This window comes from Bison bison, unplaced genomic scaffold, assembly GCF_000754665.1.
Source record: "Bison bison bison isolate TAMUID 2011002044 unplaced genomic scaffold, Bison_UMD1.0 scf7180017864254, whole genome shotgun sequence".
Taxonomy (NCBI): Eukaryota; Metazoa; Chordata; class Mammalia; order Artiodactyla; family Bovidae; genus Bison; species Bison bison.
In genome coordinates this window covers 42,062-69,113 of record NW_011494826.1, presented here as the reverse complement: position 1 = coordinate 69,113, position 27,052 = coordinate 42,062, and the positions used below count along the sequence as shown (strand labels likewise).

The following is a 27,052-nucleotide window of genomic DNA, read 5'->3' as shown; positions in this document are numbered from 1 at the left end:
GACGTACTCCTTTTCCTATTTGGAACCAGTCTATTGTTCCATGTCCAGTTCTAACTGTTGCTTCCTGACCTGCATACAGGTTTCTCAAGAGGCAGGTCAGGTGGTCTGGTATTCCCATCTCTTTCAGAATTTTCCACAGTTGATTGTGATCTACACAGTCAAAGGCTTTTGGCATAGTCAATAAAGCAGAAATAAATGTTTTCTGGAACTCTCTTGCTTTTTTGATGATCCAGCAGATGTTGGCAATTTGATCGGGGAATATAAATCCGTGTACATGATAACTATGTTCAATCCTCTTGCAAATAGGATGTACTCCAAATATTGATTCACTCATTTGTCAAACATTATTTGAACAACACATATAAAATGCTAGTAGATGCTGTTGCTACTAAGTTACTTCAGTTGTGTCCGACTCTGTGTGACCCCATAGACGGCAGCAAACCAGGATCCCTTGTCCCTGGGATTCTCCACGCAAGAACACTGGAGTGGGTTTCCATTTCCTTCTCCAATTCATGAAAAGTGAAAAGTGAAAGTGAAGTCACTCAGTTGTGTCTGACTCTTAGCAACCCCATGGACTGCAGCCTACCAGGCTCCTCCATCCATGGGATTTTCCAGGCAAGAGTACTGGAGTGGGGTGCCATTGCCTTCTCCCTAGTAGGTGCTATGATTACACTATTCACAATCTTTGACCTCAAGTAGTTTACAATTCTGTGAGAACAATGGACTAAATATAAGGAGTATAATAAGTATACTAAGTACTAAGCTCAAGGAGTTACTTCTTTAAGTTACCATGGCTTTGATGCAAAAGCACCTCATGCCCAGATGACACAGGTACCATCCAGGGTATAGGTGAAGTTCACTTCAATGGCCCGGTCTGCCACCTATCCTGGAGAGAGAACTTCCCTGAGCTGTATTTTTGACTAGGGACTTTCTCTAATTCATGAGTTGCTCTTTTTAAATGACAGTTCTCTCTTCCTGCATTTCTTTTAATTAATAACCCTGTGGGATGTTTTTCATTAAAAATGAATTTTACCTTTACTATGAAATGTCAAACATGAATAAAATGAGCAACTTTTTCTTGCAGAGAATATTAAAAAAAGAAAGATATTAATTCACCTTTACTTTGACAAATTTGACTGGTGGAATGAGCTTGTTAAAGCAATATATCTCATTCTTCCCATACCAGAGGGCTCTCTATTATGTTTTTTCACAAGCAGATGAATGGATGCAAATAATTTCTTTTTAGTTAAGTCCTTCAAAGATGCCAGAATGTTAATGGCAGGTGAAGCTAAAATTCTTATGGAAGCAAAATGTAGTTGCCTCTTCTAAAAGAAGTTCAAATTTGAATTTGCAATTGAAATTTAGCTCGAGGTTCTAATAAGAGTAGACTTAGCTCTTGGTTTATAAAACTATGAGGTTAATACTAAGCACAGATTAGAAAAGTTCTTTTCTATTTTTCCCAGTGCTTCCCAAGTGTTTCCCATTAAGTGAAACATTTATGTAATAACTGTTTCTATATCCACAGGGTCATAGTTAATAGGACAGTATTTCAATAGATTGCAGAGTGCTCGGACAATCAAATTTTATAGATAAAATTCAGCATGAGTTTAGAACCGTTAGCTAAAGTACACATTTTAGATCAAGTTAAATTGGTAGTATTAATCTTCACACACACACACAAAACAAAGCGTGGAAGTGTGCTCATTAACCTACATTAGAGAAATGCAATTCATGGGTTAAAAGGGCCAGGAGCTATGCTTGACATCACAACCCCTGCCTGTTCTCTTAACATGTATCATTAGCAAAATCATTTCCTCAAATGTTAGGGACCACAGCTGAGATTTTAACTCTAACAGAGGTTATGCATGCTGAATATGTGAAGTTGAGAAAAGGTAGAGCTACATGTTGTTTAGGGTTAACAGAAGAAAGTAGGTATTTCTTTGGGGAAAAGCCAACATTATAAGCAAGCATGAAGGTGCTTATTTCCACAATTCTCAGTTTATTCCATTACTGCATATGAAACTCGTCACCAGTACATATTATATTTGGCTTTAAGAGGGGGATTCTACTTTCTAAAGAGATCAGATCTGGGTGTCTTGCTAACATCATTCTTATTTTCATATCACCAGTAACTTACAGATTCCAGTAATACTGAGAGTAAAGGTTGACCTTTTCTTTTCTTTTTTTTTTTTTAGGAAGATAAATTCCTTTGGTATCTTTATTTTTTTTTAATTTAATTTTATTTTTAAACTTTACAATATTGTATTAGTTTTGCCAAATATCGAAATGGATCCACCACAGGTATACATGTGTTTCCCATCCTAAACCCTCCTCCCTCCCCATACCATCCCTCTGGGTCGTCCCAGTGCACCAGCCCCAAGCATCCAATATCGTGCATCGAACCTGGACTGGTAACTCGTTTCATACATGATATTACATGTTTCAATGCCATGCTCCCAAATCTTCCCACCCTCTCCCTCTCTAACAGAGTCCATAAGACTGTTCCATACATCAGTGTCTCTTTTGCTGTCTCATACACAGGGTTATTGTTATCATCTTTCTAAATTCCATATATATGCGTTAGTATACTGTATTGGTGTTTTTCTTTCTGGCTTACTTCACTCTGTATAATAGGCTCCAGTTTCATCCACCTCATTAGAACTGATTCAAATGTACCCATTAGAATTTTGAGAGGGTCTTGCATACCAGTCTGGCACAGACACTTATGAAATGCATCCTTATCAACATCTTCATCACCATCATCATCCCCATCAATACCACTAATCTCCACTAAGACCCCCATGGGTTAGTCTCTATGCATTTAACATTTGCAAAAACCCTATGAGGAGGGTACAAGACTCTACGCCCCATGAGGACAGGAAACTATTCATTTTATTCACTCCTAATATCCCTGATTTACAAAAGTATCTGGCACTTAAGAGGCACCTCTTGCATATTTATTTACTGTTACCTCATTTCATAGATGTACAAACAGATATACTAAGTAGACTCATGTGCCCAAGATCACACTCTTGAACCCAAAGCTGTTCTCACAAAGATAGATCCTGGAACATTCCCTATGAAAGAGCATAGATGTCCTTTGACTGTGGGTATAAACAAAACTGCTTTTAGTTCTGAATCGGGTGAAAGCTGAGGTCCACTTCCCCCCCGAGTTCTTTAGGAAAGATAGAGCCACGTGTTTGGGACATATTTTCCGTTTTTCTCCTTTCACCAAAACAACTAAAGATTCATCCTAAATTCAGTGCCTACTACTGGCAAAGAAAGAATTCAGGTACCTCTTGGAGAGTCCCCAATATTACCATTTTCCCTTAATACTTTTGGACAGGTTTTACTCAGTTAAAATATATCTGCTCAGAGTTACCCCATGGCAAGTCTACATTTTTTATCTTTAATTTCCCAAGGAATGTTTTTAATTTCTCAAAAATGTAATCTTTGCAAATTCCTATTAAAGATGTATTCAAAATGATCCCAGTAGTTATCAGAATATTAAAAAATATGAAATTGGATATCTCTCTTCCTGATACTTTACTCTCAGTACTTACTCCCCCATGGGTATCGAGCTCTGCTGCCAGAAAGGGAAGCAGCACACAGTGCTTCAAAGTAATGAACTCTGCAATAGCACTACTCATTCGATCAACGAATGTCAGGGGAGTGCTGGAGCACAAAGAACAGTCGGATGTAGGGGATAATAGACATTTCTCTGTTTTCAAGAGCTTGACAGTCAATGTATGGGGACAGGGCATCTGTTCAATACATATAGCCCTCCAAAATAGCATACAGTAAACACTGAATAAATGACACAGTGGTGGGTGGTACAGGAGTAAAGAGAAGGAAGAGGTCCTGTGGAGCTGGAGTAGGTGGGGAGGCCCATGGAGAAGGCGAGGGCAAAGCTGATCTTTGAGGAGGGAGCGGAAGTCACAGGATAGGTGACTGATTGCTTTTATAAAACTGCAATTCAAGTGGCACATATCTTTTTCCTTGTAATATATTCTTTTCCCAAGCTCTCCTGTATTTGTCTAAATCTTGATGATTCCATTGTCCCATATTTTAAAGATGTGATCACAAATTTTTAGTTTTGAGAAAAAAGCCTATTATAATTCAATAAAGGAATACTTTTGCCCTTGTTCTATATTTAAAAGAACTACTTTTTTGCTGTATGAATTGTTATACTTTGCCTTTATTATAACCCTAGTCATTCTTTTTTTTTTTCCTTTCTGGCCACATAGTGTAGCATGCAGAACTTCCCCAGGGATTGAACCTAAGCCCACTGTAGTGGAAGCATGGAGTCTTAACCACTGGACCACCAAGGAAGTCCACCCTGCTCATTTATTTTAGCTTGACTTTATTTTGGTGGTATTAATTGCATTTCTGATATCCTTTAATCAAAATTAATCAGCTGCATCTTTGACAAAGTAGAACACATCTGACTGTTGAATACTTCCACTGTCTGAAATCTACACAAAAGTATCAGTTTTCCAATTTGGATATATTTTTCCAAAGAGAATTTGGACAAAATGAGAAAATGCCTGAATGATTTAAAGCTTTATGGCAACAGTTATCCATTGGTTTCTACTATTTGGATATTTGATCATGGAAAATGCACAGGTGCCTTTGCTTTCAGAAAAAAAGTGATGTGTTTGTTTTATAAAGTTCAAAAACTGGAGATCCAAATCTCTTATATCTTGTTATATAAAGTCAGCTTACCCTTCAAGCATCAGATACACTTTCGTATAATTGCATTTGTTGCAAGTCTTTTCTGTTGACAGACTTGCTCTGATTGAGGTTTTGCATTTTTAAAGTCTCTCCCTCTGCATTGTTTGAGCTTCATTACTGTCACCAACCTCCATAGAATTTCTGGTTCATAATTAAAACATCCATCTAAAAGGAGCATGCCAAGTAGAATGGCCTAGGAACATAAAATAGAGATTTTTCAGTTTGGCAAAACTACCAAATTCACATCTACTTTCATATTTTTCTCACCAGAGCAAATGTCCACATTAAGTCCTCTTTTTGCAAGCTCTTTGGAAAAGTCAACTGCATTAGAATGAAGGTGATCAGGCCTTGTCACGCAGTTTTCTTTGCTCTCAATCCATACCCATTCCAAGGAGCCTACAGATAAAAGTCCTCCTAGTGTGTGATTTCAGTAACAAGCCACTTGGTGACTGCCAGGTGTGAAAATGTTGCTATTAGCAAACCCGCAGTCAGCCTCATTTTTATGGAGTCATAAATCCAGCAGGCTGGATCTGATGTTTCATGCTTACTTTTTGCTCACATAACAGACCCTTCCCCATGTGATAGTATGCCTTACAGTGGCTAAGTAGGTCATTCTACATCCTGGTGTCTGAATTCCCAAGCATTAGGAAACACTATTTTCTTACTCAGAAGGGGCACAACGCATCTTCTGGTCACAATAAACTACTTTCAAGGGACCTGTGTTACATGTCACCCATTTAATGAGCTGGAATTACGATGCAGTCCACAACCATACCCAAGGCAGCTGCTAAGGCATCTGCTGAAGGAAGAAAGCAAGTTCCTGGACAAAGTCCAATGCCCCACACCACCTCTCTTTGCTGCCTGCAGGGAAAACTGAGTGCATTTTACATGCAGATTTAGCAGGTACAGTTTTTACTCTGCAGTTTCCATTCCATACTGTGAACTTCCTAAGGGACAGCACCTCTGCTGAATTTCTGCAGATGACATCACTCCCTAACTGTGGACACAGAATGAACCTCTGTAAAATTAAACGCCAGCTTCTCAAAGTGTTGGGTGAATCAAGTATAACCTGATTTAGAAAGAAGAGGCAGAAAATGAAGGATTTTTTCCAGGAGAACCTAGCCTCTCCGGGTCATCTGAGTGTCTCTGGCTATTTAGTAGAATGACTTGATTTGATTCCTTTGGGAAAAGATAACTTGATTGGAATGTCAAAATCTGTGACATGCACCTCTGAGCTGAGGAAAAAAATGGACATTCCAAGACGGCAGATTCTATTTTGGTCAAAACAATCAACTGTTAAGAAGTAAATCTAACCACAGAGCAGCTCTCTATTTTCTCATTTGCAAAGTGTATACAATGCTTTAAAATTCTTCGTTTTATAAAAATTGTAATGTTTTATTACAATATTTGTTTTACTTTATTGGAAAAAGTCTGAATTCACAATAAACATCTTGAAACTAGACCCTTCTCAAAATATTACAAACCTACTTCTCAAAATCAGTGTGAAAGGCTTTTGAATACATGACTTTTGAGCTCTCTATTTCCTCAGGTACAGAAAAGGCTGAGTCAATAGATTTTACTTGAAAAGTGAAGGAAAAAAATCCCTACAATAAAAGCTATATCATCAAGTTCCGGTGTTGTCTTGGGGATTGAGGAGGAAGGAATTCCCACAAAAGAACTCTGCCTAAAAATTCATTAAAATGCAGATCCATAAATAGATCCAGATTTGGTATTTTACATTCAACCACATACATTGACTTCTTTTTCCGTAAGAGAGAAAGAAAAAGAAAATACAATAGGAGAAATTGCATGCATACCAAATTTAAATAAATACCAAAAGGCATTAGGGAATAAAAAATATGTGTATTTCAGCCTTAATACTAATAAAAATCTTCGCTTTTACATTCAAAAGGAGTATTTTTCTTTAAATGAAGATGGCATGATATAGCACCGGGCTTTCTGTGGTCCCTTGTCAAATATTAATTTCTGAGAATTAAGAATGGTAGGTATATTGGAAATGAACAATCTGGCATCCAGTTATGATGCTTCTAGAAAGGCATTACTGTAAGGCAGAATTCAGCTTTAAAATAAAACAAATGATTGTTTCAAGTGATTGTTGGCTACTTTGAGAATTCCCAAGAAAAATAACTTATAAAATATCTACCTTCTTTTATTATGTTAGTTAAATACTCTTCTGTCTACAACAAGTTTATTCATTTCATTCTTGTTTACTACTAAAATACACACTGTTTTGCAATCAGAATAAATTCCAGTGTTGCAAAAAGTGGTCAAAGGACAGCATAATCTTCTGGCAAGTATGTTGATAAATTATTCAATCTAGCCCCCTCTGAAACTTGAGAAACTCTGTCTTTAGCTAATGCTTTGGAGGCACCACTGAAGAGCAACAGATCTGTGAACCTATGTCCTGGTAACTAAATGTGGGAAAGCTTCTTTTCTGTCTGGAAGCAGACCAACATAGAGCTCTAAATAGAAGCAGCTTAAAGGCTCAGAGGACTACATAATTAGGTTTCTGCTTCATCTAAATGCACATGACAAACTTCTGGAATTGCTGAAAGTCCACTCCTTTTTACCAACATCAGTGAAATGAGAGCTAGCTTGGAGTTGGGAAACCAAGGCTGGGGCCTCAGGACAGCTACCAGCTCTGTGGCCCCAAGCAAGTCATCTCATCTCTCTTTGTTCACTTCCCTATAGTGTTGATTTGAAACTAAAATGAGATAATGCCTGTGGTGTGCAAACTACATCAGTTTAGAGGTGAAAGTTCTACAAACCATAGCGTGTAAGCAGAGCAACTGCCAGCAGAGCCAGCAGTTCACAGTGAATTTGCAATCCTGATATTCAATTGAGGTCATGAGAGTTATAACAACACTCCACTCAGATTCAAGTGTGGTGTGCAGATTCTTCAAAGGAAACTGCAAAATTAAAAAAAAAAAAATGTTTGCTCTTCAAAGTTATTTAGAATGAGATTAAGGCACTGTCCTGGTAAACATAGCCCCTGGCATCAGGTGATCTTAATTCATTCAACAGTGATGTTAAAATTGCTTTACTATCCTGAGAACACTAGCATTATACAAAATCTACAGACATAAATGGTTAGAAACTGCAGCTGGAAGTTAACTGTAATTGTGATTTAACACTAATTGGTAATGGTCATTTTCATAATCCTATTTCATAAGGCTGTTTGCCAAAGTTGTCAAGGGTATCATTTGCTTCTCAGAATGACCGAGATTATTCTGTGCTGGGCAGCATGACTGATTCACATTTCACTCCTTCAATTAGCAAGCACTACAGGTACTATTCTGGTCACTGGCAATAAAGAGATTACAGAAAATATCTTCTTTAGGAAGCTCATTTTTCTCTTGAAAAAACAAAAATGTAGATAGGAAACCAAAATATCACAATCTGCTGTAAGAGAAGTAAACACAGGTACTATATAGAATACTTCAGAGTTTTATATATCTTTTGCTTCAACTGTGGACAATGTTTTCCTAATGTCTTTTTCATAGGATTAAGAAATATGGATTTGTGAAATGAATGTGATCCCATATTTTATCTAGCAGATATGGGCAGGAAGGGGGCAAAGAAGGTAGTGAAGCTGGAATTCCCATTATCACATTTCCAAACTATTTCTTCAAAGATGCCAGTCTTGACTATTAAAATACCTGTGGGCTACAACACATGCACACCAATAAAACACTTTCGACTTGTTTGATATCCCATTTCAGAATGTTTTCCATCCACAAAAGGTAACTGCTGTAGAGATGCTTCATTGCTCACGGGAAAAAAGGCATTCTGTGCCACTGGATTTCCCATTTTAAGAATGCTGTCTGGAAAGAAACACCATTACTTAGTTCTGAGCCTATGATAATGCAAGAGTGAGTCTAAACCACTATTTCTTAGCACTGGCACATTAAAATACAGAATTGGTACTGTGCTTATCCATGAAATTGCCAGTTGGCTTCAACTGCCCTCTACTTAAAAACAATGCCATCTGTGGAGGATTCTGGCTTTATGGGGTGAAAAGAACACTACAGGTACCTCTATTTCTGTTTTTCCAATTCAGCATTTGTGTTGATCATTCTTGGAAATTTTTCGAAATTTAAATGAGAATCCTTTCTCATATTCCTGTATTCCAAGTGCAAGAACATTTATCAAGTGTCGATAATTATGCACTTCCCGGGGCAGGGGGGGGCGGGGAACAATGCTGAATACTGATACTGCTGAACATCCCCAGTAATACAGACCTATTTCAGCTGTAACTTTTGATTTTAGAATATTTCTAAAAATTACTCCTTCACATTTAATTAAAAAAAAATAGGATTGTTATGGACTGAATTTTTCTTATCTGCCTTCCCAATTCACATATTAAAACCCTAACACCTAATGTGATTATACTTAAAGGTGGGATCTCTAAGGAAGCGATAAAGGTTAAAAGAGGTCATAAGAGTAGGCCACTGCTCCAGGGAATTTTCTTTTTCCTTTTTTTATTGTGGTAAAAGTTACAAAGTATAAAATATACTATGTTAACCATACTTAACTGTACAGTTCAGTGGCACTAAGTACATTCACATTATTGTGGAACTCTTCCCATCATCAATCTCCTGAATTTTTCCCCTTCCTAAACTAGAACTCTGTCCCCATTAAACACTAACTCCCCACTCCCCCTCTCCATCACCTTTCCCCTTTCCCCATCAACCCCTGGCATCTAAAAATGTACTTTCTAACTCTATGAACTTGATGATACTAGGTACCTCATATAAATGAAATCAAACAATATTTTCTACTTCATACATCATGCATATATACACTGTATAAAGTGGAAGTTGCTCGGTCATGCCTAACTCTTTGTGACCCCATGGACTATACAGTCCATGGAATTCTCTAGGCCAGAATACTGGAGTGGGTAGCCTTTCCCTTCCCCAGGGGATCTTCCTAAGCCAGGGATCGAACCCAGATCTCCCGTATTGCAGGTGAATTCTTTACCAGCTGAGCCACCAGGGAAGCCCATACACAATGCATAGCAGTGTATATACATCAATCCCAATTTCCCATTCCATCCCACCACTCCACTTGGTGTCCATAAGTTGTTTTTTATGTCTGTGTCTATAATTTTTATAAAAAGAGACATCAGAGAGTCCACTGTCTCTTTCCCCACACTCAAACACAGAGTACTGGCCGGCCATGTGAGGACACAGCAAGAGGGGAGCCATCTGTGACCCAAGAGAATTCCCACCAGATACCAACCCTGCCAGCAGGGTTGATCTTGGACTTCTAGCCTCCAGATCCTGTGAGAAAATAAATTTCTGTTTAACCACCCAGTCTGTGTAATGTTGTTATGGCTTTCTGAGCAGACTAATACAAGGGTTAAAAAAATATCATTGAGGTGTTTCAGATTACCCTGTCTTGAACTAAAGGATACAGAAGTGTATGGTAAAAAGTAGTATCAACCAGAAGCAAGAGGAGTCTCTGAGGCAACATGGAGGCATTTCTTTGCAACTACAACTAACAGGCAACCATCTGTTTGGCATTGTTTTTTATCAATATCCAAAGGGCTCCCCTCCATGAACAAGCCTCTAAGGGTTCTCTCTCTAATTCCTCCAGCAATGAGTTGTGACAACACCTGTGAAGAGTTGCCACCAGGGATGCTCATTATGGACTCAGTGCCCAGGGATTTTACTGGAGTTTAGCCAATAGGTATCCTCTGTCTGGCACATACTAAAATTCCACACTCCTTGAAGGAAAGCAGATGTCCAGCATGAACCATATTGTTTGAACAAACAGTAGGCATAGTGAGCTACTCTTACCAGTCAAAGTATTAGAAACCATCTTAAAATTCAAGTTTTCAAATGCCAGCCAAGGGCCCACTTTAGAAGCAGGACTTTCGAAGTCTAGCAGTCATGCCTGCTGCATTAACTCTGTACACAAACAGTAAACATCAGTGTATAACAGGAGGCAGAATGAGCAGAAGTATGATGGCTACTTTTATTTTTTTAATATAAATTTATTTATTTTAATTGGAGGCTAATTACTTTACAATATTATATTGGTTTTGCCATACATCAACATGAATCCTCCACGGGTGTACACATGTTCCCCATCCTGAATCCCCCTCCCTGATGGTTACTTTTAAAGTCTGATTAGAATTCTTTAAAATTTAGATATCACCTTCACTGGTTTTGCTGTGTGCCTTCTGGGCCTATAACTGAGTGCCAGTCCTCAAATTAATAAAAGAATTTAGTCATTCCAGGAAATGGTATCTTAGATTAGTAAAGGAAATAATCTATGAATAAAGTCAGAAAGTATGGCAACCTTCCTCTGCTGCTCTCCTATGCCTTTTCTGAATATGTTTAAATTTACTGGCAACTATAGAATTGCCTTATTATTACTGAAAACTATATACCAATCAGTCCTTTTGCTCAACTTAGTCCAGTTTCTGACTTTCATATTGGGGGTGGGGAGGGGGGTGGAGCAGGGGTCCCGTCTTAATCCCCAGAAGTCTGGTAAAGCCTGTGAAACAGGCCTCATTCCAGAAGAGTTGCTTTAAATGCACAAAACAAAATACATAGTGTTGCAAAGAGAATATAATGAAATTCAATTATCAAAATATTAAAAGCAATTTACAAAACAGTAATCTATGTGCTTTTTTATTAACACAATAACACGTCTAGCAGCAGGTTTAATAACTATCGTAATTATGAAGCACTGATTAGTATAAATATTTCAGGATGTCTTCAGCAAAAATAATATGCTATGAAAACATAATCTTTTTTGGTACCACTAATAAAACCATAGTTTGGGATCAACCTTCATAATTGAAAGAAAAGCTAAATTTCACTTAGAAATTAATAATGTGATATTTTTTCTCATCCACATTTACAAGATTCAGGTAAAAATTTCAGGCTTCTAGTATCATAAGATCAGAGGTTCATGAAATCATTCCATTCAGTTCACAGATTGTTGACCAAGGGCAGGTAGACCTGTTTTGTTTGGGATTCCAAGGCAAATACAATCAAAGTAAGTAGCAGCTTCCCTTCCACATCTGGTATGAGTTCTCCGGTCTTCACAGACACATAGTCTTAACTCCTGTGTGCTGTCTACCTGACTCCTTATAGCCACCTCTTCTTTTGCTTTGTTTGTTTGGATTTTGTTTTTGTGTGCATCCACCTCTTATATATGGCATTTTCCATTTCATGATAACCCTCTATGTGGGTGGCACTTAGCAGAGATTTGTTTTCTTATAATAAAGGGAGAATTCTATTTGCATACCTTCTGCCATTCCCATCTGACTTGCAGACTTCCACTCAGCCATTGACACACTAAGGCCCATCAGAAGCTGCCTGTATTTATAAATAAAATTTCACTGAAGCATGACTAACCTCATTTATTTACATACTATCTTTGGTTGCTATGGACTATATTGGGTCCTCCTAAAATTAATATGGTGAAGGGCCAATCCCATCAATATGATGATATTTGAAGAGTTTTGGGGAAATAATTCAGATTAGATGAGGCCATGAGGGTCCTCACAGAGAAGGCAATGGCACCCCACTCCAGTACTCTTGCCTGGAAAATCCCATGGACGGAGGAGCCTGGTAGGCTGCAGTCCATGGGGTCACTAAGAGTCAGACACGACTGAGCGACTTCACTTTCTCTTTTCACCTTAATGCATTGGAGAAGGAAATGGCAACCCACTCCAGTGTTCTTGCCTGGAGAATCCCAGGGATGGGGGAGCCTGGTGGGCAGCCATCTATGGGGTCGCACAGAGTCGGACACGACTGAAACGACTTAGCAGCAGCAGCAGCAGCAGCATGAGGGTCCTCATGATAAAATTTAGTGCCTTTATAATTGGGCTTCCATGTGGCTTAGACAGTAAAGAATCTGCTTGCAGTGCCTGCAGTGCAGGAGAGCTAGGTTCGATCCCTGGGTCAAGAAGATCCCCTGGAGAAGGGAATGGCTACCTAACTCCAGTATTCTTGCCTGGAAAATTCCATGGACAGAGAAGCCTGGTGGACTACAGTCCATGGGGGTCAAAGAGTTGAACACAACTGAGTGACTGGCACTTTTACTTTCACAAGAAGAGATACTAGAGAAATTGCTTCCAAACTCTCTGTCCACCACATGAGGGCACAGCAAGAATCAGATGTCACCAAACCAGAAATAAGAGTCCATATTGGGGAACCGAATTGACCAGCACCTTGATCTTGGAGTTAACCTCCAGAACTGTGAGAAATAAATTCCCATTGGTGAAACCACCCAATCTATGGTGTTTTGTAATGGCAGCCCAAGTTAAGACAGCTAATATCATGCTATAATAGGAGGGTTAAGTAGTTGAGACAGGAACTATAAGGCCCTCAAATATCTTGTCCTTGCCAGAAAAGTTTGCCAACTCCCTCTCTAGTTTTTGGATGAAAATATCAGTTACAATTCTAGCAATTTTATATTGAGGGACCTAACAACGGTTAGTGGGAGCCATAACAAGCATCTTGTTTCTCTTTAATGGAGATGGAAACAAGCAGCTCCTGCTATCACATTCCTCCTACTGCAGCCACTGAGAACTACACACTATAGAAAACTCCCCACTGAGACACCTTAAGTGCTTATGTGGCCAGAGCTATAAATCTATGAAGGCTGAAAACCTGGGTCCCAAGTACGCTTCCCCAACTTAGTAGGAGCACACTCTTAATTAATGGTTATGATAGCTAGAAGACATCAATGGTATGCTAAAGACAGAGACTTGACTCTGTAATTCACAACGAATATTCACTTCAAGAATGCTTAAAATGGTAGCAATAAGAACAAAATATTTTTTGTTAATAGTTCAGTGGAGAAACTATTAGTGGAAGCGTGTCTGTGGGATATTGTTGTGGGGGGAAAAGTCAGGTATTTGAAAAACAAAAGCAACACAGTATAAACTAAAGAATATGGGCTTTAGAACAGGCAGAGATGGATTCAAACTAGGCTGTGACCCATAATTTATTTGGCATCCAGTTGTCTCACTCTCAGAACCTCAACCTCCTCATCAATGAAACGAAGATTATACTGCCTCATTTGCGGGTTGTTGATATTTAATTCGATTAATTATATGTAAACTATGTTGAATAACATGGATATAAAATAGACTTTCAAAATGGTAGCTCTTCTCATGAATCACAGGAAGATACTGTCTCAGTTTCTCTTATTTATGAAAATACTTTTATCTGAGAACAAAGTGACACTGATGAGAAATACACCTGACCTGACATTCAAGTTATTGACACCATTCATCAATTACAGAAGGGCAGGAAATATTTTTTAAAAACAAGCAAACAAAAAACCTGACACACATTATAACAAGGAACAGGTTATTAAGGGAAGAAGTCATTTGATTTAACTCACATACCTACAGAGGCAGGTGCACAATTCCTGGGTCCCATTAAAAAATAGCACAAGTTTTCTGCTCTACTTCTATGCCTGTCAGAGATAGACATGCTACTATATACACTTGGCTCTCATAACCAATGTGTGTGTGTGTGTGTGTGTGTGCGCCCAGACACGTGTGATATGCATGTGCTCAGATGTTTGAAAGAGAAAAAAAGATGATAGAGCTTTGTGATTAACACATTTTGAAGAACTGAAGTTTATTTTGTCTTTATTACCCCTCTTTGAGGGATGCAATCATTTACATTACATGTATATCACTTGGTTATTTAATACTAATCCCTCCCATGTGTTTTGAAGGGAAAACCACTGCCCCTTTTTCCCACAAGAATACTATAAACATCAGCTGAGATAATGTATAAACAACAATACTTAGAGGAGGACAGTGACAAATAATATCTGCCCTGAGGACTGTAAGGACAGATCCAGGTTGTGGTAAGTTTGTAGTATGTGGGAAGATTCTAAAACTGGCAAAATGTATATTGGGAAGATTTAATAAGATATGAGTTTCAAATATCCACCAGGCAGCCTTGTAGAAGAGGCATTTGTCACTGGAAAAGGTAGCGCACAGAGTGAAGAGACATATTTCTGTGTAATAATAGACAGGACTCCAATCTCCCAATGAAGGAGCAGGTGCTCTGTTTATCTCATACTTGGCACCAGTCTTCCAGGTTAATCATTACCTTAAATCTCAATCTCTTATAACATTCACACTCGCCTGTCAGCTCCTTGAGCATAAAGACTGTGTTATTCAGGCCTCGTGTTCTCTATAGCTCTTTACATTTTCTCTTTCAGGTTGTGGATGCTCAATAACTATTTGTTAACAAAATATAAACTGAAACTGCTTCTCAAATATAAATCAAATGTTGTGACACTAGCACGAATATGACTCCTGCAGTCTTATCCCCTCTTAGAACCCTGAGTAGAGAATTATATTGATTTGCTTATGCTCCTTTCTATGTTGATGCAGTATAGATGTTAATTTGCCACTTGGATTGATTTTTTTTCTCTATGTTAACTAGCAGGAAGGTTCTATTTAAGGGGTTGGTGGAAGGGAAGGCTTGTTATTTCAAAATACTTCACTGCAGACAGGCAATCATCTTAGATGAAATTCCTTAAGTGCAGTTATCCAAATGTCTATTTCATTCTTGGCAATAAAAGAGCCCTCACCAATGTCCAATGACCTATAAATCAGAGCTAGAAGAATTCTTTATGCAAATTAAATTTGTGCCACACTCATCAATAAAAAAGAAAACAGCAAGAAGATTAAATTTGTAGCAGCCACACAAAGTAAAGGATTCCTGTATCTATTTGTAGGATATGTCAGTATGGCTTATTATTTTTTGAGATAGTGTACTTTGAAAGAATTAATGAGAAATGAGCTTTATGAATTGATTATTAAATGAGAGGGAGGGGGTAAAGAGAGTCAGGAATATAAACTAGGCAACCAGTTTGATTAAACTTAGAAGCTTTAAAAGACTCACATAATAAACTAAGAGACACTGATATTAATTTTACAGCAGTATTATAAACCCCAGGAATTAACTAATTATATCACAGTTTGTTTCTCCTCAGGTCCACTTTTCATTTTACATTTAAATAATAGATATTCAAACCTTTATCCATGTATTCAGGGTTTTTATCACTCCTTTAAAAAGTAAGCAAAATAAAAAGAAAGGGGGGAAATTATGTCACTTTACATTGATGGGAATGTACTACTACAAAATAAAATCACTATACCACTCTTTAACTAATAGAATATAATATATTAAGCCTCTAGAGGCTAGTAAGTGGAAATGGATCCAGACAACTTACCCGTTTTCTTAGATTGCAAGTGAGAGTGAGATTCCTTGAGAAAGAGTTTGCAAAAGCTGTATAAAAGTCCAGGACTTTAAGCAAGGCTTCTCGCTTGATGATGTGGAGGTCACAGTATGTCAGTGCTCGGACGTTGGCACACGCGTGAGCAAGGGTAGTTTCCTTCCAGAAGATGTCTCCAAACACATCCCCTTTCCCTGGAAAATAGTTAAGATACATACATTCAAGTATCTACACTAGTTTTTTTTATCCTCGTCATGTTCTTTTTTCTAAATTAGTTTCATGTGTTACTGATCACAGAACATAATTTAAGGTCTAAGTATGCAACACCGCATGTGTACATACAACAATGTACAACACTTTCATATAATATGTAAAGTAACATCATCCTAGATTCAGTCTTTGATGGAAATCTAGAGTGACGTGAATAAATGAAATCCAACAGAGAAGCCAAGAACCTCATTTTAAGAAATAGTTTCATTACTTTCTGCCGCCTTAACTTTTCCCATTCTGACTAAAAGGAGCAAAGGTGACTTCTCAGTTTCATCTTTTCTTCTGCTCCTTCTGGTAGAAATGACAGTAAAATGCAATATGCAAGAACCTCCTGTTATAGCTTTACAAATCTGGAACTGACTCGACACGTATTAAGCATAAATTATTCAGCACCTAGGGCTTGTGCTGGAGGCAAACAAAAGCTCACCAAGACTGATTCTCCAAGGATGCCTTTCCCTCTTCACACAGCTAAACCTCATGGGCAACTTCAGAGCCCCTGGAGAGAGCTCCAGTTCACAATCACGGAGCCAAAGAAACTAGGCTGGGTAAAACACAGAGGCCCAGATTTGCTATGCCATAAACAGTTCCATGAAGAGTACTGCACTGTAGTCAAATGTGGATGTTAAGATAATAGAACACAGAAATCAACTGTTTACTTCAGAGCAACACCCACTGGTGATCTGAAATCAACAGTTCACCATCCTGAGTCAGGAGTACTCAGTTGCCCAAACACAGGGAAACAAGGAAGCATCAGAATAAGTGCTAAAAGGTTTTCCTGCTGAGGCAGTTCCATAAGTGCCCCCGGCTTGTGAAGGGCCATCAACTGTGTTCTCCATTCTTCTGCAGGAAAGAGAAGGTTTTAAAGTGGAAAAGATGGGGAATATATCCAGGAAGGGAAAAAAAAATCTTTCTACAGTCACTCTTCCAAAGATTTATTCCTTATGTACCCTAACCACAGAGATAAGTGAAGATTAAAAAGCTCTTATCATGAAGTTTAAAGTCAGAACTGACAGGAACTAAGGAAGAAGAAAGATGCCTTATAACACTTCAGGTGTCAGACCAGCAGAGAGAAAAGATAGCATGCAACCAGATAAAAATAAGAGAAAAAGAGAGAGCGAGAATAAGAGAGACAGAAAGAGAGGCTGAGGTTAAGTGAGATTATGGATTCTTTGACCACCCCACACAGAAAGTTTGGAAATCCTTATAGAACCTAGAGCCACTCTGGGATGGAGAGAGAAAACATATATATCACTGAGGGGGTAGTTAAAACTACTATGTGATAAAATGATCATCATAAAACAACCATAATAGATATTTAATAAATATTGAGCAGTCTCATTTGTTTCCAGATTCTCGCAACACTTCCTTTTTAGTTAGTGATGATGACCTTTTAAGCTGCTGATGACAGCTTAACTGTATGACAGTCATATATTTGTTCAAGGAAAGATTAGGGACCTGAGAGCCAAATAAGATGTCTGGGGTGATACAGCATCAAAACAATCCAGGGAGACTTTAGCCATAGAAATTTAAAAGATAAACCTTACCTCCCATCAACACAGATGAATTTTAGAACTCCATTTTCTTTAAACTAGCAATTCCAATTATAGGTATTTATTCCAAATGCATTATCTGAAGTACCGAGTTCACTGAAGTGATATTTATAATTGCCAGAAAGGGTATAAACAAGATAAATGTGAGTAAAACTAAATAAATAAATAAAAAAGAAAGGTCTATGGTCAAAGAAATGTACTTTTCCCTCTTTAAAATGATGATTTATTAAGTAAATATTGATTTCCTTAATGCAAATAAAGTTTATATGAAGTTTAAAAAAAATAAAATAAATAAATAAATAACTGATGGATTATTATGCAGCCACTAAATATCATAACTTTTTTAAGTGACAGCGAATTTGCCTCAGCACTGGAGTCAGTGTGTCAGTCTCATAAAAATGACAGAGAAATGTTCACATTATGTGAAATAATAAAAGCAGAATATTAAATCATACATACAGTACTATCTCATTTTAGGCACCCTCTTCTTCCCAGAAACACACACAAAACAAATGTATCAAATAGTAGGTTTTCTTGTAAAAGGATAATTGTTGTTGTTCAGTCGCAAAGTCGTGTCCCACTCTTTGCGACCCCATGAACTGCAGCACGCCAGGCTTCCCTGTCCTTTACTAGCCCACTCTGGCACTCTTGCCTGGAGGGTCCCATGGATCGAGGAGCCTGGTGGGCTGCAGTCCATGGGGTCGCTGGGAGTCGGACACGACTGGGCATCTTCACTTTCACTTTTCACTTTCATGCATTAGAGAAGGAAATGGCAACCCACTCCAGTGTTCTTGCCTGCAGAATCCCAGGGACAGTGGAGCCTGAGGGGCTGTCGTCTATGGGATTGCACAGAGTTGGACACGACTGAAGTTACTTAGCAGCAAGTTTACTCAGACTAATATCCATCAAGTCAGTGATGTCATCCAACCACCTCATTCTCTGTGGCTCCCTTCTCATCTTACTCTCAATCTTTTCCAGCATCAGGAAAAAAGTTGGCTCTTGAAAAGAGCCAATGAGTTGGCTCTTCACATCAAGATAATGGATCAGTTTTACTACCTCTTTTAATTTTTTAACCAGAAGAAATCAATTATTATATTATTATAGTCCCCAGTGTTATGGAAATAACAGGACTTTTAAAGGGCTGCTTTGAGCCACTATTATGATTCCTTTTCCCCTCTTGTCATTGTTATTCTTTCTATACTGGGTTTTACATTGAAGAGAGACAAATGATTACATTTCTTTCTGAATCATTTCTGAAATGTTTTCTCAAGTTATCACTTATAATACAAGCTCTGACCTATTTATAAATATTCATTAATTTTCAACTATTTGATTTTCATGTATAGCAACAACAATAACTATTAGTGTCTTTGACTCAGTAATTTTGCTTCTGGGACTCAATCAAAAGATTTAAAACAAACACATATAATATCCACTGCAGTGCTATTAATTATAACCTCAGATTGGCAAAAATAAATAAAAATATCCAAAGAACAGAAATCTATAGCTATGTATATATTAATTCATAAGAATTAAAACTAGTTTCAGAAATTCCATGCAAAAGTGCACATCTCATAATGTTAAGTAAAAAATAAAGATACAATTATGGTTACAGCTATAGTAAAGTACACAAAAATGAAACTGAAACTTCAGTAGAATTTTCTATTAAAAGTCTATCTCTTGACACTTCTCCAAAGAAGACATACAGATGGCCAATAAACACATGAAAAGATCTCAACATCACTCATTATTCAGTTCAGTTCAGTTACTCAGTCGTGTTCGACTCTGCGACCCCATGAACCACAGTACCCCAGGCCTCCCTGTCCATCACCAACTCCCGGAGTCCACCCAAACCCATGTCCTTTGAGTCAGTGGTGCCATCCAACCATCTCATCCTCTGTCGTCCCTTCTCCTCCTGCCCTCAATCTTTCCCAGCATCAGGGTCTTTTCAAATGAGTCAACTCTTTGCATCAGGTGGCCAAAGTCATTATTAGAGAAATGTAAATCAAAACTACAGTGAGATACACATCACGTCAGTCATAATGGCCATCAGCAATAAAATCTACAAACAATAAATTCTAAAGAGGACATGGAGGAAAGGGAACCCTCTTGCACTGTTAGTGGAATGTAAATTGATAAAGCCACTATGGAGAACAGAATGGAGATTCCTGAAAAAACTAAACCTAAAACTACCATATGACCCAGGCATCCCAACTGCTGAGATATATGCTGGGTGTATATGCTGAGAAAAACAGGAATTCAAAAAGACACAGGTACCACAGTGTTCATTGCAGCACTATTTACAATAACCAGGACATAGAAGCAACCTAGATGTCTATCAACAGATGAATAAATAAAAGTATGGTACATATATATAATGGAATATTACTCAGCCATAAAAAGGAACAAATTTTAGTCAGTTGTAGTGAGCTGGATAAACCTAGAGCCTGTAATACAGAGTGAAGTAAGACAGAAAGATAAAAATAAATAGAATATATTAAAGCATATACATGGAATCTAGAAAAATAGTACTCATGAAACTATTTGCAAGGAAGAAGGAATAGAGAAACAGATATAGAGGACAGACTTGTGGACACAGAGGGGGAAGGAAAGGGTGGAATGAACTGAGAAAGTAGCTTTGACATATATATACTATCATGTGTAAAAATAGCTAGCTAGTGGGAAGCCGCTATGTAACAGAGGGAGGCAACCTGGCACTCTGTGATGACCTGGAGGGGAGGAAGAGGGGTGGGGTGCGAGGGAGGCTCAAGAGGGAGGAGATATAAATATATAGTTATGACTGATTCATGATGTTATACAGCAGAAAACAACACAACATTGTAAAGCAATTATCCTCCAATAAAACTTCTGCTGCTGCTGCTGCTGCTAAGTCACTTCAGTCATGTCCAACTCTATGCAACCCCAGAGACGGCAGCCCACCAGGCTCCCCCGTCCCTGGAATTCTCCAGGCAAGAACACTGGAGTGGGTTGCCATTTCCTATTCCTTAATTTCTTATAGAAGAATAACCTTGATGGACACAAAATTATTATGTTTTATTATTTTATGTTAGTCTATATGGTATATTATAGGTTACTATTATTTATCAATTATAATAAATTGTGTTAAAAATCAAAAGGGAGATAAGACAAAATAAAATGCACATAACTATTATAAAAATTGGCTTCAAGTGATATGTTTATTGTTTTTCTTCTCTCTACTTTTTATTTTCTAAATTTTTTTCTAATGAATTTTTTATTTAAAAATAACAAATTATTTTCACAGATGTTTTTCCTTATACTTTTTAGTGGGACTGAATTAATAAAGTAGGTACATATATCTGAAGAACAGTAAATAAATATCCATTAATAAATAAATGTATCATCAATAGATAAAAGATATTCAATATATACATAAATTTCCCTTGCCAATATAGATCATTTTAAATTGTGGAGGTATTCAAATGTCTGTTATATGTTTTATTTTACCTAAATTGATGAAATTAAAATTCTCAACATATTTCTATCAACATTTTAAAATTTAAATTCTTTATCTTTTTTAGTATCATGGGGAAATAAAAAGTCTATGAGGCTGAAAAGTAACACGGGAAGTTAACTGACTCAACCAAAGTAAAATTACCCTCTGGTCCTCTCCCTAAAAAATGTCTAGAGAAGCATAGCAATATTAATAAATATAGATTATCCTGCTCCAAACATGAGAATTCATGTTACATATAAGCAATACTGATTGTTTTATAATACAGAATTTCCATTAGGATATACAATATATCAATCAGACATTAATCAAACTATTTTTCTTTATCCAGTTTTCCATATCACCTAATAGTCACTCAATTCACAACTTTTAAGGCACTTGTGGGAAGATGGTTGTCACATAACTCAACTAATAAATTTACAACCTGATTAATGTTCCTCAGGAAATATCATGCACATTTACGCTGAATAACGTGCAGGAATCACAGCACTGAAGACACAGGGTTATGTATGGACTGTCAAATAGAAAAGCGCCCTTTTTTCATCACAAAGGCTTTGCATACTTTTAGAACTGGGAAATCCTGTTCATCCTCTTAACTACAGAATATTTGATGTTAGTTTTTAGGTCAGCTCCCACTGGGTGCAAATAGTTTCAGCTATAAACATTTTAGAGTTTGAGAAAACTAACCTTCCCCCAAAGTGCTAAAATTAGTAGAAAAGCTCACACTCGACATGAAAGTTGTTGTTTGGTCTACTTATATTTTCTCAGTTCTTTGCATCAAGTCTTATGAAGCATTTCACTTCCAAGCCACAGGAAACTGGATTGTAAAATAGAAGAAGATATTAACAATTCATATAGCAGAAAACTGGAAAATTTAAGACAAAATAGAGTCAAATAGTTACAACATAATTAAAGGAGTAATACAGATCATAGTATACCAGTCCCCTGAGGTGCTGACTTTACAGTGTTTTTATTTTAATGTGAAACACATCATTTGATGAGTTAATGATATAGATAAAATGAATTCATATAAATTATCTCAGTTATTCATCAATGAGTACAGCGATCCACTATAGCCAATGAATTCCTAAAAATAGAGTGCTTGAGGCTTACTTAGGTAGTTTCCTGCGACTATATGTGATACAGTGATAGCTCTATTTAACAATTCTTCTATAGAATGGACTTAATTCACCTATTTACTTTTATTAGTCAGCTCTTCACTATAACAGATTGTTGTAGTCGGCTCATAAACTTTATTGTAAATTCATATGCACAAAAATTCATTTATAAATTAACAAAGCTAAGAGTTGTTAAATTGTGTGATTTTAAATTGACTTTGACTTTATAAATAGCAAATGTCATAAAGAAATATTTTGAAGGAAAAGAACATGATGAGCACTAAAACTTAGAGCTTATATAGGTGCGTTAGAATAGAGTTTTTGAAACATTTAGAACTGATGCCTGCTGGTCTTTAGTGATTGATCTTCAAAGTTATCTTGTTGAAAAATTATAACAGATGCAAATCTGACACCTTGAGAGAAGCAAATAATTCTTCTCTACCTAAAAAACTACTGATTTAGCTTGTGAATTTTTATTGACATGCACAAAGAATGAGCCAAATAGTTCTCATTAAGTGGATGTATAAAAACAGAAAGTATTGTGATGAATAAGTGAAGGACAATGGTGGCTACCTTTGCAGAGGTAGACGATGTGGTAATAAGCAGGTTGATAATCCTGAATTTGGCACTATTATTATTAAGAACAAATTTGTTGTATACAGAAATCTAAACATGTGTCCAAATCAAGAAAGTTAGTAGCATATTATTTTTTAAAAAGTCTAAGAAACAGACTAAATTAAAATGTAGTTAAGTCTTAAAATTCTATTTTCTCTTTCAAAGAAGGCATTCAGAGTTGAGACTTATTATAATTTCATACTATAACTAAGTCTTATAACTTTCACATCTGTCAAATGGGAGAAATGATGGCTGTCCACTTCACCCCATTCAGTGAATGCATCCAGCATCCTAACCCTAACTCTAGCACTACACTTAAGCTAGAACATGTGTTTTATACTGTGGGGGAAAAAACATGCAGAAAATAGAAATCCTGCTCTAAAGAATTTTTAAGTATATAATACAAGAGACACGTCCAAAAAATATAGGAAAAGATAAGTACTGTAGGATCAGGAATGACAAAGTACATACGAGAAAATGTTTAGTTTTAATTCAAGGGAGTTTCGTTAAGACCTTACAAGTAAAATAGTGTTTGAGTTTAATCACAGTGGAGTCTTCGAGAGAAGAGCAGTATTTTTTTGTGAAAGAGCAGCATGAACATGATCTGCCCAGGGCATGATAAGCAGTGTTACCCCAATACTGGAAACCTATGGGATGTAGAGAGAAGCCATGTCTAGAGGGAAAAAAGAGCATCCAAGAGGGAGAAACTTTAGTGCTGTGCAACAGTCTGCTTCACCCTGTTTGAAAGAGAGAACCACCAGAAGTGTTTCAAGTAAAGACAGTCATGGCCTATTCAGTGCTTTAGTACCAGAACTAGCGATGGTATGAAAAGTGTCAAAGGAAGTACCGTTACATCACTGTGAGACAACCGTATGATATTTCAGAGATTACAGATGCATGACTTCACCTTGCCTCACAATCACCTCATCACAAGTTAAGACAGTGACAAGATTAAAGAGGAAAGAAAGATATAAAGGACTTGATAGTAGAAAACAAAAGCTCCATGATTTGTCTATTGACTCGAGTGAGATCGAGGGAGTAACATATTTAAAATACTCTAAGAAGAAATATGAACCAAGAATTCCATACCCAGCAAAACTGATTTTCAAAAATAAAGGATGCAAACTATATCACTAATATAAAAGAACTCAGGGATTTTGCTCCTATGGATTTTTCCCAAGATTAGTGAATATCCTTTAGACAACTAAATTACCTAGAGAGACACTGATACAGATTAGTGGTAGCCCTAACTATATAGTTACTTGCAGAATTAAGACTAAATGAAGGTGAAAGGGAAAGGGTACAGTATGCTATGCTATAGGCTCTGAAAATATAGAGCTAGTATGGCTGCTAAAAATAATGATGGGTGGGGAAGAATGGGAAAACAAGCATATGCAAAAATCTTTATATGTATTTTCAGTAATTATACTGGTGGCAATAGCATTAGTATTGTTATTCTGAGGTTGCTATATTTGTAATGTCACATAAAGCAATGGAACATTTATGCAATACTTTAATTTGATCATCCCCAGCAGTCTCAAATATGGAAGAAGTAGTTGAAGATGTAATATAGAAGCGAATAAATAAAGCCCTAGTATACTGAATTTTAGTTAAATATAATCTGTATTAACTCATTAGAAATTTTATTTTTATTTATCTATATATATATGGGTATATATACACATATATACAGAGACACAGACACAGATATATCTTTCTCCTCATTTTATTTATTAAATGGACCAAGAAACAATGACTCAGTAGCTGTGAATATCTGTAGGACCAAAACTGTGAAATAAATTTCACAAAAATGAATTCAAGCTTCTTGGAGAAATGCCTGAGGTGTGAGGCAGAATTATACAAGATGAGGATCTGCTCATACTACATAGCAATGAAGTCATCAAAGACTACTGTACCAAAAAGACATAGGAGCCAACTTGAAGGGGCTCTAACTTGGCAAAGACAGGAAATTCGCACTTCAATAGTGGTCAAAACTGTAATGCACTAAAATTCATCATTTGTTTAAATTCATTAGTGCATAAAGATATTTTTAAGGAACTATCTAGGTACCCTTAAAGGACAAGAAACCAACTGGCTATCTTAAAAGTTGGTAAATAATGGAAAAATATTAAGTATATGTGCAGTCACCCCTATGTGAACTGCATGCTGCTGCTAAGTCACTTCAGTCGTGTCTGACTCTGCCATGGACGGCAGCCCACCAGGCTCCTCTGTCCCTGGGATTCTCCAGGCAAGAATACTGAAGTGGGTTGCCATTTCCTTCTCCTGTGAACTGCATACTGGGTAACCAAATAGTAGTTGAGAGGTAACTCTCTATAAAAGCATTCCAATCAAAAACAAAAATATAAACTAGAATACTTCCCTTTTGCAACTTCCAATGAGTTAATGGAGCTAGGCATTGAGTATTGACAGTTGCTAACAACAACAAAAAAAATACAGCTAGAGACAAAAATATGTGTCATCTGATGAAAGAACACAGACCCACTTATAATCTTGCAAAGGGATTGAACCTAAGTCTGATCAGGCCTCTGGATCCAGCTGCTAGTTGACAGGAAATAGAGAGGATGGAGAAACCTGCTAAATGACAGTCAGGATACAATCAGCAGAGTCCAGACTGTGGGAACTCTGCAGGACAAAGGGCTCAGGGTCTTCAGCAAATAATTATAAAGAAAGGGGTAAAGGAGGAACTTGTAGATTTAAATGATAGATCAAGTTCATAAATAGGTGAATTAAACTTGGTGTTTAGAATGGATCACAAGGTGTAACTTCTCCCGAGTGGATGGAGATTGTAAAAGGTCTTTCACTTGACCTGTGAAACCATTACAGGATCTTTGAACTACAGAGCTTCATTAGGTTATATGTGTTATACTTTATGAACCTGTTTTTTTGTTTACAAATTAAAAAATTCTAGTAGTTTTGATGTGCACCTACTCACTAACACCTCCACCTCCATATACCAAAAAGAAGACTGACTTCTCAATGCCATTCACAGAGCAAGTCAACCAACACCTACAATTTACTAGCTTTGATCTCCTTAGTGACAAAACAAAACCAACTGATTAAACTTGTAATTAGTTAACTTTCAATTTCTTAAAGACAAAAGCACACTTGATACTTTTTGAGAAAATATGAAATAATGGGCTTGGCTAAGGGAAGGCAGAGTAGAGGAGCACAGTGGGAGCAAGACATTGGTATGTAGGCAGGTATAAGGAATCTAGAAAAATAAAGATGAAGCTTTCTATACATGGATGCCATGACTTCAGGAAAACAGAAGAGCAATGAGAAAAGAAAGACAAGCCTTCCAACTCTATCCAGAAACTGCTAGCACTTAAGGGAAGAGTGGAGGATTAAGCATAGGAACCGAGACAAGTCACAAGACCAGTACAAGTTCAAGGAGTGGAAAATAGACTCCACATCTTCATGGAAGAAACTGAAAAGATTTGTAGCCATTCTTGCGATCATGATGCCTCCTCCACACTAATACCTACCAACTAGATGGACTCTGAAATTTTCCAATACCCACATGAAAGACAGAACTTAATATCCTCATCTTATGTTCTGAGGGCTCATGTCAGTTCTCCTCAGACCTAAACACCTTTATGGGGTAAACTAGTCTCTTGGAGGAGGGCCATATTTGTAGGCATTTAGTAGCTGATTAAACATCTTGCACCTGAGTAAAAAAAAAAAAAAACAACTGTAAAGTGAAGTCACTCAGTCGTGTCCCACTCTTTGCGACCCCATGGACTATAGCCCACCAGGCTCCTCCGTCCATGGGATTCTCCAGGCAAGAATACTGGAGTGGGTTGCCATTTCCTTCTCCAATGCATGAAAGTGAAAAGTCAAAGTGAAGTCGCTCAGTCGTGTTCGACTCTTCGCAACCCCATGGACTGTAGCCTACCAGGCTCCTCGCCCATGGGATTTTCCGGCAAGAGTACTGGAGTGGGTTGCCCTTGCCTTCTCCTAACCTTTCAGTTCAGTTCAGTTCAGTTGCTCAGTCATGT

At 37.3% G+C, this 27,052-nt stretch overlaps 1 protein-coding gene across 1 annotated transcript in view; it reads right to left on the bottom strand.

Moving 5' to 3' along the window:
- Window positions 1-27,052, bottom strand: part of LOC104994246 (potassium voltage-gated channel subfamily H member 5-like) — a gene marked incomplete at its 5' end in the record, with an annotated part of 100,167 nt that overhangs the window by 61,562 nt on the left and 11,553 nt on the right. The window contains one exon of the mRNA XM_010847761.1: window positions 15,985-16,181. Within this exon, the coding sequence (XP_010846063.1) occupies window positions 15,985-16,181 (197 nt within the window). The remainder of the gene's footprint in view (window positions 1-15,984; window positions 16,182-27,052) is intronic.